Source organism: Podarcis erhardii (assembly GCF_964252035.2).
Source record: "Podarcis erhardii genome assembly, chromosome: 14".
In the NCBI taxonomy this organism is placed as follows: domain Eukaryota; kingdom Metazoa; phylum Chordata; class Lepidosauria; order Squamata; family Lacertidae; genus Podarcis; species Podarcis erhardii.
This window is the reverse complement of record NC_138503.1, coordinates 49,123,232-49,137,646: the sequence shown is the minus strand read 5'-3', so window position 1 is coordinate 49,137,646 and position 14,415 is coordinate 49,123,232. Positions and strand designations below refer to the sequence as shown.

The 14,415-nt window shown below is 43.8% G+C and overlaps 1 protein-coding gene across 6 annotated transcripts in view; it reads right to left on the bottom strand.

Moving 5' to 3' along the window:
- PEMT (phosphatidylethanolamine N-methyltransferase) overlaps nt 1-14,415 on the bottom strand; it is a 109,250-nt gene that overhangs the window by 37,637 nt on the left and 57,198 nt on the right. For all 6 annotated transcript variants that reach the window (XM_081840066.1, XM_081840067.1, XM_081840065.1 and 3 more), the window contains one exon: nt 1,309-1,454. In XM_081840066.1, coding sequence (XP_081696192.1) covers nt 1,309-1,454 — 146 coding nt within the window. The remainder of the gene's footprint in view (nt 1-1,308; nt 1,455-14,415) is intronic.

Here is a 14,415-nt window from a genome sequence, read left to right as displayed (position 1 = left end):
CCCCCATAAGAGAATAAGGGCAGATTTTCGTTTATTACAAGGTGCAAAGGGACATTCTACCATTACTTCTTCCTTTGCTGTTAACTGTGCTTGGATTTATCAATACTGTTGTGTTTATTTTTCGTCTCTCCCTCCCACCAGTCCTTTTGCTGTTGTTTTTCACCTTGAGAATCCCTGCATTGGAAGGTGGATTACAAATCAAGTTAATAAGATGACCATCACAAACTCCATGTGAAACAAAACAACAAGCCATATACTTCCCTTGTAATTGTGTCATTTTACCTGTGGAGTGCTAGATCACAGGCAAAGTCTAGTTCCATTGTTTGGAAGCGATCTCTAGATTAAGGGATTAGTCACTGGAGAAAGTGCTACTTAAAGCTACCTTCACAGCTTAGGTCCAGGTTTTCTGAAAGACCATATTCCCCGCACATGAACCTGTCTGGGTTTCAAGATCTTCTGGGGAGGCCTTCTCACAGTCCTGCTACCCTCAAAGGAACGTTTGATGGGGACACAGGAGAGGGCCTTCTCGGTGGCTGCCCCCTGACAACTTTGGATCTCCCTTGCTATAGAAGCCAGCTTGGCTCCTTCCTTGCTGTCCTTCCACTGACAGGTGACGACATTCATGATCCAACAGGCTTTGGGGAACAAGCATAGAATTGCAGAGTTAGAAGGCACCACCTAGTCCAACCCCCTTGCAATGCAGGAATATTTTGCCCAACGTGAGGCTCGAAGCCAAGACCCTGAGTTTAAGAGTCTCACACTCTTACCAACTGAGCTTAAATGCTGGCCTTGTGTTAATGCATCTCTAACTTAATGGTGTCAGATTTATGTCTGTTGACGTTTGCACCAGGACGTATTTTAATTACAGTGGTACCTCGGGTTACATACGCTTCAGGTTACATACGCTTCAGGTTACAGACTTCGCTAACCCAGAAATTGTACCTCAGGTTAAGAACTTTGCTTCGGGATGAGAACAGAAATCATGTGGTGACGACATGGCGGCAGCAGGAGGCCCCATTAGTTAAAGTGGTGCTTCAGGTTAAGAACAGCTTCAGGTTAAGAACGGACCTCCGGAATGAATTAAGTACTTAACCTGAGGTACCACTGTATTGCTTCCAACTTGTTTGTTTTCATCGTTCTGTATTTGATAATGGATGGTTTAAAATGCTGTAGGCTCAAATATAAAAATTAAAAATGTCGTAGGTGCTGCCTTGCATCCCAGTTTGGAATGGAAAGGGATACGCATATGGAACAAACAAGCAAGAAATACAGAAACACGCAGTCTAGCAAAGCAACCTTTAGCCTTACCCAAGAATGTTCCAATGAATCCCAGGGCCAGGAAGCTGGAAGTGACAAACACGATGCCTACGGACATTAGGGCTACACTGGTGTAGTGCGCCAAGAGGGAATCCAGGGCCTTCAGTTTGGGCTGGCTCTTCATGGCTTCTGTGAAACTGCAAGGAAGGGAGAGGAAGACCAGCGGTTCCTGGTTATCTTATCTCATTCTCTGCTCTCTCTCTCTGCTTACCAAGGCACATTGAATAAACACACAAGACGTAACCTGCTGTACCTTTAAATAAATAAGGTATACTATTCATTGTATTGATACGGAAGGGGGGGGCATGTCTTCTTCACCTTCTTCTTCGCTACAATATATCAATTTATTTCCAATTGTCAATGTCAAAAGGGACTAAAATCTATAAAATTCATAGAAAATCAACGTGCCAATTTGCTCAATTTCTCTAGGACTCCATCACACCTCCCCTGTCCAGCATAATCCCTCAAGCAAGGTGTTAATACCCTAATCCTGTCAAATCGCTCTGATCAGCCTTTCCTCCAGGCAATGTCAGGTGACAGACTATGCATATTTGGGACCATTGTTTTCTCATCCCCAGGAAGTGTTTATCTGTGCATATCTCCAGCTCTGCATATTCCCCCCTCCCTCCTCCATATGTTAATCTGTGTAACCCAACCTCCCTTTAATATATTCATGATGTAATCTGTGCAACCAAACCTCTCTTTAATGTATTCATGACGTGTTTTGCACTGTATTCTGGGACATGGAGGGAGTTTCAAAACCTCATGTCACCCCTTTCTCACTGTTCAATCTCGCCTTGAACCTGTTGCGCAATAAACTTGGATCTTCTGCTGCTTGCTTCTGTCTCCGGCTGAGCTCATTTTCCTCCGCAGGGACCCACGGACTTAGTCCGATGAGCTGGGTGGCAGGGCAGCCTTGCACTCAGATTTTGCCGTAACAGTTGGCGCCCAACGTGGGGCATGCGGTTCTCCCGCGTTGCTGACCGGGGCCCCCGAAATCTTCAGCCGGCACCAGGCCATTTTGCCTGGGAAGATCCTTTGGACCCCCGGCCATCTTTCGGGCGGTAATCGAAAGCCTCAGGAGTTCAGCCGGGGAGCAAAGAGGGATCCAGCCGGCTTATTCATCAATCCCGGGATCATCATAGAAGACACGTGAGTATAAGGAAAAGGAAAAATCCAGTGCACTGGTGGGAAAGGGGTGGAAATCTCCTGGCAACTGAATTCTCTGCCCTCCTCTCTATTGCTCCTTCTCGCCTGTCTCTTGGTCCAATTGGTGAGAGAGACCGTGGACTGCTGCTCGACCCGAAAGGGGGGTTCTGAGCTCTATCTCTTTCTCCTCTCAAACCCTCCAGTCAGCCGCACCAATTGAGAGTCCGAAAGTAAGACGGAGAGACCCGGCTTGGAAAGACAGCCGACTCTCCGCAACGGGCATCTCAGTTGAAAGCAAGGGGCTGGAGTTCTTCTTCCGAACTTCCCGAGCGCCCTTACGGAGGGGGCAGGAAGGGGTCTTGCTTTCTGTATCAATCCCAGCCGCACTGGTCGGTGCCACGTAACACGTGTATCGTGCGTGAGCCCGCTTCCAAAAGCAAGGGGGATTTTCGGTTCGAAACTCTATCCAGGGATCACCCGATCTGGCACCGCATGGCGCGGGCGTTCAGTAGGGCCCCTTTTCCTGAGCTTGTGACGATAGGTAGGAGGTTGCCAGGAGGGATAGCCCATGAGGAATTGGGCAGGATCGGCAGAGTGGAAAGGAACCCCAAGTTATGGAATAGGAAATAAGACAGGAATAGGAAAAGAACCAAGTGGGTAGAGCTCGTTAAATTGTTAGGAAGTTGCCAAGCAACAAGGAAAAGGAAAAACCCTAAATAGCCCCCTGTACAAGTTACCCAAATCCTAATCAACCCCTCTCCTTCTCCCTTCTCTATCCCCCCCCCCAAGAAAACAACAACAAAAGCAACAACAACAACGCATGCATATATAAAGGGGTACCCAGTCAACTAAGCATTGTGAGCCCTGCCAGTTTGGTTAACTGGTGGTGTTTGAAGAGGCAAGGAGGCTCTTAAAACCATGTGGGACCTTCCTACTAATTTCACTTAATGAAGCTAAAGGAAGCAGCCCCACTCCTTGCAATAACCAACTAAAGGATGAGAGTATATATGTTTACATGTTGTCTGTTATGTGTGTTGTGTGTTAATACATATATGAGAATATGTGTGTTTACATGTTGTCTGTTATGTGTGTTGTCTGTTCCTTCTGTCTCTGACAGACTGCCTTTCTTAAGCGCGCATAGTTTAAACTGCAAGCTTGCTTCAAAATTTTAAATCTAAGGAAGCCATGCTGGACCTTATCAGTCTTAAATAAGACCAAATGAGAATGAAGGGTGCAAATGCTTACCCCACCTCTTGCTTTGCCGCAACTTTTTCAGATTGTGAGTCTACAGTCTATTTTGGAATGTGAATGTTTCTAATGTTTCTGGAATGTGAATGTTTCTAATGTGAATTAGATGTTTCTGCTGCAAAAGCGTAGTTGAGCACAACTGCTCTCTCAAGCTAAGATGCAGTGTATTTATTTCATGAAGCACATAAAAGGTAGAAGCTTTGATGGACAACAATTGTCTATCTATAGAGCCCAGTCCTGATACCAGTCTCTAAGATCAACCAGGGTTTCCTGGCTTCTTATTGGAAAATACCTCCCCCACTTGTTTCTGTCTCTTTCAGGTCCCCCCCCTTCTTACTTCTGTGCCAAGTGAATTTACTCCTGAGTAAGCTTCCTTCAACAAGGGAGGGGGGCACATTCTTTGCTAAAAGTACTCGACATTATTTGAGTGGGTATATCAACTGAAATGACCCTATGCTTATAAAATATTCTCTCCCAGATTCTCTTCCTATCTTATCTAAGGAAAACTGTTCTTCCTTCAGAGAGTTCTGTATAAAGCTGGGTACTTTTATTTTCCTCTTCCTTAGTACATGATAGGAGCACTGATTGTGCTCTCTTCCCCAGTAGTGCCTGTGTACATAAGTATGTGTGTGTAGTACAAATCTTGCTGTGAAATCTTGCTATGAACACTGTATTTTAGGGTTGGACTAGATGACCCCAGAGTCCCTTTCAGTTCTCCCAATTTGTGGCTGTGTGGAGGGTAATTCTTAAATTCTGGTGTGGTGATGGAGTTGAAATTCAGCCTAGCTTTGCTCTTTAGTTTAAAGGTGAGAGGTGAAGCTGTGATGTTTTGAAGCACAACTGGTAATATCAAGCATTTGAGTGATTACAGTGTTTATCATTTTGTCTACTATTTAAAAATCAGACTTCAAAGTCAATTCAAAGTTTAAACACATACAAATACATATGGGCCTTGACCAATCCTGTAAATAAAGGGGCAGGAAAAATTTTGTCTGCAAATGGTAAGGCCGAAATAACTTAAAATGTTAAAAAAAATAAAATCCTATGAATTCTGACTCTCTGGCCATTTTTTCCCATATATAAGGGCGTGGCATTGCTCCGCGAATGGCCAGAGGGATATTAGCCCTTTCCTGTACATAAAGGAAGCAGTCGCTTTGCTTGGGCTGAAATTGCTAGCTTTTGTTGGTGAATACTTCAATTGCTGAGTTTCTCTTTTTTGTTTAAATCTAACCCTCTTTTAAAATCTACTCCTTACCCTTCCCTTATTCAAATTCAAATTTTGCCAAAAGATGCAACATTTCAATAGTATAAAAGGTTTGCTGAGACATGAACTCCACACATGCACAGAGACTAGATCAGCTAAAAAAAAAAAAAAAAAAAGATAGGAAAAGAAGAGAGAGAGGGGGGGGAAGGAGGGGGAACTGTAGGGGGGGGGGAGGAGGTTTATGTAAAACTTGGAACCATTGAGAGAAATCACCCTTAATGCGTCCCAAGTTTGAAATCTTAACATGCCAAATTCTTTTCACAGGTGAATATCAAAGCATTCCACCCCTCAATGGGATTTAAATCACGGACTTTGTTTGTGTGCATTTTAACAGGATGTGAACCCCGATAACAAAGTGTTTGTCCCTTTTCCTCCCACAGCAACTTTCTTTCCTGTTCTGTGAAACAAGTCTGAATCCCTGCTGTATTAGTATTGTGTGTGTGTTTTACTTTGGGGACATGTCCATCACATATTGAAAGTCATTTTAAGCCCTTTTCCATTGTTTTCTCATTCTTTCAGTCCAGTAGTAATCTGTGGTTTTGATAATATCTTTGTATTATTTAATAATAATTCTTTTCTAAATCTGATGTCTTTGTGTCAAGTCTGTTTTCATCTGACTGGTAATCTAATTTTTGGCTTTTTTTATTTTTTAACCTTTGTTGTATTTTTTACAGTTCTCTTTCTATACATGTGGAGTCATTTTTTTTATTTAATAATATGAAAAACAAAAACAAAAACTAAGTGAAGGAAAGCAAACAAACTTAGCAGATAATAACAGTAATTATATGAAAATGTGATAATATTAAAATGAGTAAAATGCTTAACGTGCTAAGATAACTCAAGGAGATTGGGGGGGCTTTTGCCCCTTCCTTTTCTAACTGTCTTTTAAGTCCCTAAAAACCCTGCCCCCTTACAGGATGTCACTTCTACAGATGTGTTACTACAGACCTATGATGCAAAGCTTCGCAACCACCTGCAGAAACAACAGACACCAAAGTTTTCAAAGTGCCCACAGCTATCTCTTTCAAAGGATATAGACTGCCGGGGAAGTGGGGCTGACAAAGGGGGGAGGAGTTGAATTGCAAGGACATTTTCTCACTTTTGAACCCCAAGACTGTGCTCCGACATTGAGAAGATACATGCGTAAAAATATCACAATTGTCTCAAGATATGCAACTGATACTTAATTAGTTTGTTTTGTATTATGTGTTATTACGTAGGAATGTTGAAATGTGTCTGACAGTGTGTCATTTCCACAAATGGGGGGGCTATTTTTGTGGCTATTTTTGTGTGTAAGTGTTTTATGTCTAATGTCTTATTCCTTACACCCCAGTGGAGGATCCTCATACATTTTATGCCTTTTAACAGATCAGGCTATTATGTAGTCCAATGTTTAGAATTAGATAAATTTATAACCACATTTCATTGTTTCACCTGGCACTCTGCCAACTTCCCTACCCATTTTAAAATGTGCTAAAAAACTCACTTTACCAAGGAGAAGCTTCAGGAAGGTATATATGCTTTGGTTTAGCAGGAATAATCCCTTATAGAGTTAAATTGACTTATTTGGACGAGTGCCCTTTAAGAATGGTTTTATTTTAACAGATTGGTTTGAAGAGTTGAGAACCATGGGGCAAGATAAATTCAAATTGGACTCTGTGTGAATTGGGCAAGTGTATCCAGGCTGCAATTAGCTTTTGGTCCTTAAAGTGCAAGTGAGCAACTTCCCATGACTGCAAGACCTGAGCCTACAATAATAAAACCCCATAGGAAGGCCAAGGCAAGGACATTTCCCTCAGGACGTGTCCAAACCTGTGGCAGCTGTGGTGAGTGCCAGGCAACATGGTTAATATGAAAGCCCTAAGTGGATTCACCAGGGATTGCCACTACTGTGACACAATGCCAGTGTGAGACCAAGAAGAGCTACCTTGACATCTGAGAACACAAAAAATGGCGGGGGACAAAGCAAACTGCATTCCCCCCCCCCAGTCAGTAGTGGACCTTCCTGCTAAATGTAAAGCATAGACCACTATTGAACAAAATACAACAGGTGTTCCTTTTTGCGATATCCTATATCCAACTATCAGCACTACTATACTTGCAAGTGTCCTTAAGAGGCATGATTTGCAAGTCCCTTTCAGGTATTTAGGGTGCGGAGAAAAGATTTGCAAGTTCTTACAGAACTTTAATGCAAATCTATCTCCGAATGGGGGACTGATACGGAAGGGGGGGGCATGTCTTCTTCACCTTCTTCTTCGCTACAATATATCAATTTATTTCCAATTGTCAATGTCAAAAGGGACTAAAATCTATAAAATTCATAGAAAATCAACGTGCCAATTTGCTCAATTTCTCTAGGACTCCATCACACCTCCCCTGTCCAGCATAATCCCTCAAGCAAGGTGTTAATACCCTAATCCTGTCAAATCGCTCTGATCAGCCTTTCCTCCAGGCAATGTCAGGTGACAGACTATGCATATTTGGGACCATTGTTTTCTCATCCCCAGGAAGTGTTTATCTGTGCATATCTCCAGCTCTGCATATTCCCCCCTCCCTCCTCCATATGTTAATCTGTGTAACCCAACCTCCCTTTAATATATTCATGATGTAATCTGTGCAACCAAACCTCTCTTTAATGTATTCATGACGTGTTTTGCACTGTATTCTGGGACATGGAGGGAGTTTCAAAAACTCATGTCACCCCTTTCTCACTGTTCAATCTCGCCTTGAACCTGTTGCGCAATAAACTTGGATCTTCTGCTGCTTGCTCCTGTCTCCGGCTGAGCTCATTTTCCTCCGCAGGGACCCACGGACTTAGTCCGATGAGCTGGGTGGCAGAGCAGCCTCGCACTCAGATTTTGCCGTAACAGTATCAAATCGTAGATTTCAACAGAAGTCTCATAAAGTTCAACGGAAAAAGCAGAAGACCCAGTGGATCAGTTCATTCTCTAGTCATAGAATCATAGAATCATAGAGTTGGAAGAGACCACAAGGGCCATCGAGTCCAACCCCCTGCCAAGCAGGAAACACCATCAGAGCACTCCTGACATATGGTTGTCAAGCCTCTGCTTAAAGACCTCCAAAGAAGGAGACTCCACCACACTCCTTGGCAGCAAATTCCACTGTCAAACAGCTCTTACTGTCAGGAAGTTCTTCCTAATGTTTAGGTGGAATCTTCTTTCTTGTAGTTTGGATCCATTGCTCCGTGTCCGCTTCTCTGGAGCAGCAGAAAACAACCTTTCTCCCTCCTCTATGTGACATCCTTTTATATATTTGAACATGGCTATCATATCACCCCTTAACCTCCTCTTCTCCAGGCTAAACATGCCCAGCTCCCTTAGCCGTTCCTCATAAGGCATCGTTTCCAGGCCTTTGACCATTTTGGTTGCCCTCCTCTGGACACGTTCCAGTTTGTCAGTGTCCTTCTTGACCTGTGGTGCCCAGAACTGGACACAGTACTCCAGGTGAGGTCTGACCAGAGCAGAATACAGTGGCACTATTACTTCCCTTGATCTAGATGCTATACTCCTATTGATGCAGCCCAGAATTGCATTGGCTTTTTTAGCTGCCGCGTCACACTGTTGGCTCATGTCAAGTTTGTGGTCAACCAAGACTCCTAGATCCTTTTCACATGTACTGCTCTCAGGCCAGTCAGTTCACGCATAAGGTCCATACATGTATAAGTGTCTCTTCTACCTGTCTGTTCATAGAGTCCAATAATCCACATGAAGGGTTGTTACAGTTCCACAGAATCCTTTCACAGAGTAAGACAAGGATTTCAGGAGTATCAGCCTTGTTTCGCCATCCTAGGCTTCATCAGTACTACAGGCTCATATGTAATCTTACAGGACAGCGGGTCTTATAGCATAGTAGTGGTTGCAGTTTGGAGCCCTCCCTTCTGGGTCTGTAGACCTGACAGCATGGTCAGTGCAGCATACTAGTTGGAGATAAACACACAAAGTGTGAAATTCCCCATATGACTCTCGCCTCTGCCACGAACTCCTCAGACCACCTTGGGCAAGTCTCTCTCAGCCTCAGTTTTCCCTTTCTGCAAAAATGGGGATATTTACATTTGCAATGGAAATTATTCAAACCCCCCAAGTTGCATTTTCAGCTGAATTTGGGGGAACCACTTAAAGCGTGCGTTGCGTTGAGCTATTTCAATTGCTCTTGTTGCGTTTGCTCATTGCAAGCAGCTGAACATCTGTAAATTTTGATAAGGAGCCGGATTTGCAATGCGGGTTGAATAACTTCAATTGCAACTGTATCTATCTTATTAGTTGCTTGTCGCGCACAAGTCTCCAAGCGGCTTATATTAAAGGAAAAATATATGTACATATATTCCTTCTCGGTAGTGGCACCCGCCCTGTGGAACACCCTCCCTTCAGATGTGAAGGAAATAAGCAGCTATCCTATCTTTAAAAGACATCTGAAAGCAGCCCTGTTTAGGGAACTTTTTAATATTTAATGCTGTATTGTTTTTAACACTTGATTGGCAGCCGCCCAGAGTGGCTGGGGAAACTCAGCCAGATGGGCGGGGTATAAATAAATTATTATTATTATTATTATTATTATTATTATTATTATTATTATTACTACTACTACTACTACATACTTAATACCATAGTGGGGTAAAATGAGAGTGAGATAATGTAATACTTTAATATTTCATGTGACATGCAACTTACGGAGAAACAAAAACATCGCACCAGCCCCAAACAAACAACGTTAGCAACATGCATTAAATAAGGAATACTCCAAACCACTAATAATATTGCTCTACTTCACAGGCCTAGACAGCATCTTGAGAAGTAGAGACATCACCTTGCCAACAAAGGTTCGTATAGTTAAAGCTATGGTTTTCCCAGTAGTGATGTATGGAAGTGAGAGCTGGACCATCAAGAAGGCTGATCGCCGAAGAATTGATGCTTTTGAACTGTGGTGCTGGAGGAGACTCTTGAGAGTCCCATGGACTGCAAGAAGATCAAACCTCTCCATACTGAAGGAAATCAGCCCTCAGTGCTCACTGGAAGGACAAATTGTGAAGCTGAGGCTCCAATATTTGGCCACCTCATGAGAAGAGAAGACTCCCTGGAGAAGACCCTGATGTTGGGAAAGATGGAGGGCACAAGGAGAAGGGGACGACAGAGGACAAGATGGTTGGATAGTGTTTTCGAGGTTACCAGCATGAGTTTGACCAAACTGCGGGAGGCAGTGGAGGACAGATGTGCCTGGCGTTCTCTGGTCCATGGGGTCACGAAGAGTCGGACACGACTAAACGACTAAACAACAAACAACAACAACAACAACTTTACAGGGTGGTTGTACTGATTACAAGATGGGAAGCATTTTTTGTATAAGAATGAATGAATGCTGGAAATGTAAAGAAAAGGAAGGTATCTTTTACCACATGTGGTGGTAAAGGCTTTCTAATGAGTTAAAGAATATGTTCAAAAATACCTTTGTTAAAAAACCAGAAGCCTTTTTATTGGGCATAGTGGGTTTTGAGATACCAAGGGAAGATAAAAGACTGTTTATATATGCAACAAGAGTGGAAAGAACCCTTTTAGCCCAAAAATGGAAACAAGAAGAAGTACCAACGAAAGAAGAGTGGCAAATGAAGATGATGGACTTTGCAGAACTGGCCAAGCTGACAAGGAAAATTCAAAACCAGCAAGATCAAGTATCCCAAAAAGACTGAAGTAAATTTATACGACATTTGAAAGATTATTGTAAGCAATTAACATCACTAGCAGGGTTGTCCCAAATCTTGTAATGAGAAATTTTCTCCCCTTCTATATTCATTTAAATTTTGAGGTATTTTGTGAGTGTAATTAGAACTGGAAAATGTACAAAATGCAATGATACAAAGGTTAATTTTGAAAGCCATGAAGTGAGAGGGAAGGAAGTTGATAGGCTCTAAGGAGCCAGAGCGATAAAGTCGATAATAATAATGTGAATATATTGTATTACTAAATAGAAAACCAATAAATATTATTTTTTTTAAAAAAACCAAGATGGGAAGCATTTTCAGCTCTAGCTTCATGCGATATAAGTGCTTCATATCTTGGCCAAATATTTGAGTTTCTTTTGCCAGCTGGAGCTCAGTGTTGAGTCAGCCCCACGGAGATTCCTGAAATTATCCCAAGAAAACTCCATGGTGCTTTGAGCTTTTCAGCAGAGATGAAAAACCTCCAGATGCCATTGGACTCCAACACCTATAAGCCGCGGCCAGCATAACCAGTGGTTAGGGACGATGGCAGCTGGAGACCAGCAATATATGGGAAGGCCACAGGGTTCCTTCCTGGTCCCACATCCTCCTTGGCCAACAGAGTTCTTCCTGTTTCTCAGAAAACTGAAAAATACGGTAGTCCCTGGGTTGCTGTACGAGTGGAAAGTTTCACTGTACACTTGATTCCCTGAGGGTGGCAGGATAGTTCGGGCCCACCTGTGATCTTGGGCAAAGCTACTTCCGCCCTGCAGAGGAGGTGGGATTGGAGGTGTCACAGATCAGCCCCGGCGCGATTGGGGGAATCCCCAGCCGCGTCAGCCCCTGGCCAGCCAATCGGCTGGCTCTGGGGGTGTGGCCTGCCCTATTCAACACAAGCGCGGCCGGGGATCTCCCTCTTTGCTGCCCACCGGCTGTTCCTGCTTTTCCCACCCTCCTGCGCTATAAGGTTTTCGTTCGTTGACCTTGCTATGGACCTCGGTTGGTTGCCGTTGAGGGGCCTGGTAGGAATTTTTCCACTTGGCAAATTGGCACCAGCCACTTGGTTTTCACCTGCCTCGTAGCAAATCGTCACAACTTTCTGGGTATTGGTGGTTAGGCATTGGTATTGGTATTGTTCTGTAGATGGAAGAGGGGAGGGGGGCAACCAAAATGGTCAAAGGCCTGGAAACGATGCCTTATGAGGAACAGCTAAGGGAGCTGGGCATGTTTAGCCTGGAGAAGAGGAGGTTAAGGGGTGATATGATAGCCATGTTCAAATATATAAAAGGATGTCACATAGAGGAGGGAGAAAGGTTGTTTTCTGCTGCTCCAGAGAAGCGGACACGGAGCAATGGCTCCAAACTACAAGAAAGAAGATTCCACCTAAACATTAGGAAGAACTTCCTGACAGTAAGAGCTGTTTGACAGTGGAATTTGCTGCCAAGGAGTGTGGTGGAGTCTCCTTCTTTGGAGGTCTTGAAGCAGAGGCTTGACAACCATATGTCAGGAGTGCTCTGATGGTGTTTCCTGCTTGGCAGGGGGTTGGACTCGATGGCCCTTGTGGTCTCTTCCAACTCTAGGATTCTATGATCCTATGAGGTAGCGCCATCACCTGCCCCGCATATTGAAGGGTAGTCCGATAAAGGATTCCGGGGGGTGTGGCCCTGTCCAAAGCCTGGGGAGGTGAGGGCCTAAGGCACGCCCCCTATCAGTGACCCCAGGGGAGTTCCTAGTTGATGTGCATCAGCAGGATTCCCCCTACTGGTGGTTAACCCTTCCCGGACTTCAAGCAGATGGGCTGAAGTCAGATATAGTCGGTTAGGACCAATGCCTAAGCCAATACCGCTCATCACCTGTAACCAATAAAGTTGTGGCCTTTTTTTAGCCCATTAACCTTATTAATTGTGTCATGTCTTTATTTCCACTGGGGTGGGGGCGGGAACTCACCACACAACTGAGATGGATCAAAAACATCCATCTCAGACAGGAGTTGAGAAAGGTTTGCTCTGTTATCTGGTCCTTTCCCCCCTCACACTTCCAAAATATCGCATAGCTCACATAACTCACATATCGGGCACAGCGTCAACACATTTTCCACAGCTGGAGCCTATAATTAGATATTTGGGGAAAGGTGGTGGTAGACAACGGAAAGCCCCTTCTGGAAAACTTCCAATATTTATTTTTAAAGTAAAACAGTGCAAGCGTCAGGTCTGGGCTGGGATCAGAACAGGTCAGCTCCAGTGGAAAGAGTGCTTGGGCCACATTGAAGCCTGAAGCCAGCCAAACATTTAAAGTGTTGTGATGTTGCCTTGAACTGTCACATCTTCCCCCAAAGAATTCTGGGAGATGTAGTTTGTGAAGAGTACTGAGAGTTTTCAGGAGACAGCTCCCCCATTCTCCTCATAATTTCCAGTGTGATTTAACAGACCCTCTTCATAGGGAATCGTAGCTCCCAGTAACAGGGATTCCGAACAGCTCTGAGCACCCTTGAACTACAACTCCCAGAATACTTTGAAGGGAGGAGAGTTTCTGTCGCATTCACGCCATACATTTAAAGCACTATGGTGCCACTTTAAGCAGCCGTGGCTTCCCCCCAAAGAATCCTGGGAGCTGTAGTTTGTTAAGGTGTTGAGAGATGTCAAGAGGTCCCTATTCCCCTCACAGAACTACAGTTCCCAGACTTCCCCGGGGGGGGGGGAAGAGGCAAGAGGAATTTTGATTGTTAAACCACCCTGAGAATCGCAGCTCTGTGAGGAAGACAGAAGTCTCTAAACACGTCTCAGCACCCTTAACAAACCATAGCTCCTCTTTTGGGGTGGGATGAGGAGAGGGATTGAGGAGAAAAAAAGGAAAAGGAAGAAGCGAGAGGCAGGTAAAAAGAGAGAGAGAGATAACAGGAGCAGGAGGGCAGAAATAGGGGAAATATAGGAGAAACTGCACCCTGTACTGAATCAGTACAGGACATAGCATTTTACCTTGAAATAAGGGACAATCCAATAAAAAAGTCTTTTTTATTGGGTATAGTGGGTAGAGAGATACCGAGACTAGATAAAAAATTGTTCTTATATGCAACAACTGCGGCAAGAATTTTGTTAGCCCAAAGATGGAAACAACAGGAGTTACCAACAAACGAAGAGCGGCAGATGAAAACGATGGACTTTGCAGAACTGGCCAAGCTGATGGGAAGAACCCGGAACCAGCGAGACCAAGCATTCCAAAAGGACTGGAACAAATTTATATTATATTTGAAAGACAACTGTAAGCAATTAACATCGCTAGCAGGGTAATCTGAAGATCTGTAAGATGAAATTGCTACCTATTCGGGTTGAGTAATATAATATTTTAGGTAATGATATAACAAGGGTAGGAAATGAAGCGAAATGTAAAGTTTAATTTTGTAAACCATCAGATGGGAGGGAAGGAAGTCGTTAGGCTCAGTCAGGCCAAGAGATAAAATAAGAGGGTACGGTGTTACATAATGTGATTATATGTAAAACCAATAAAAATCATTTATATACAGTGGTGCCTCGCAAGACGAAATTAATCCGTTCCGCGAGTCTCTTCGTCTTGCGGTTTTTTCGTCTTGCGAAGCACAGCTATTAGCGGCTATTAGCGGCTTTAAGAAAAAGGAAACAAACTCGCAAGAACTCGCAAGACGTTTCGTCTTGCAAAGCAAGCCCATAGGGAAATTCGTCTTGCGAAGCACCTCAAAAAACGGAAAACTCTT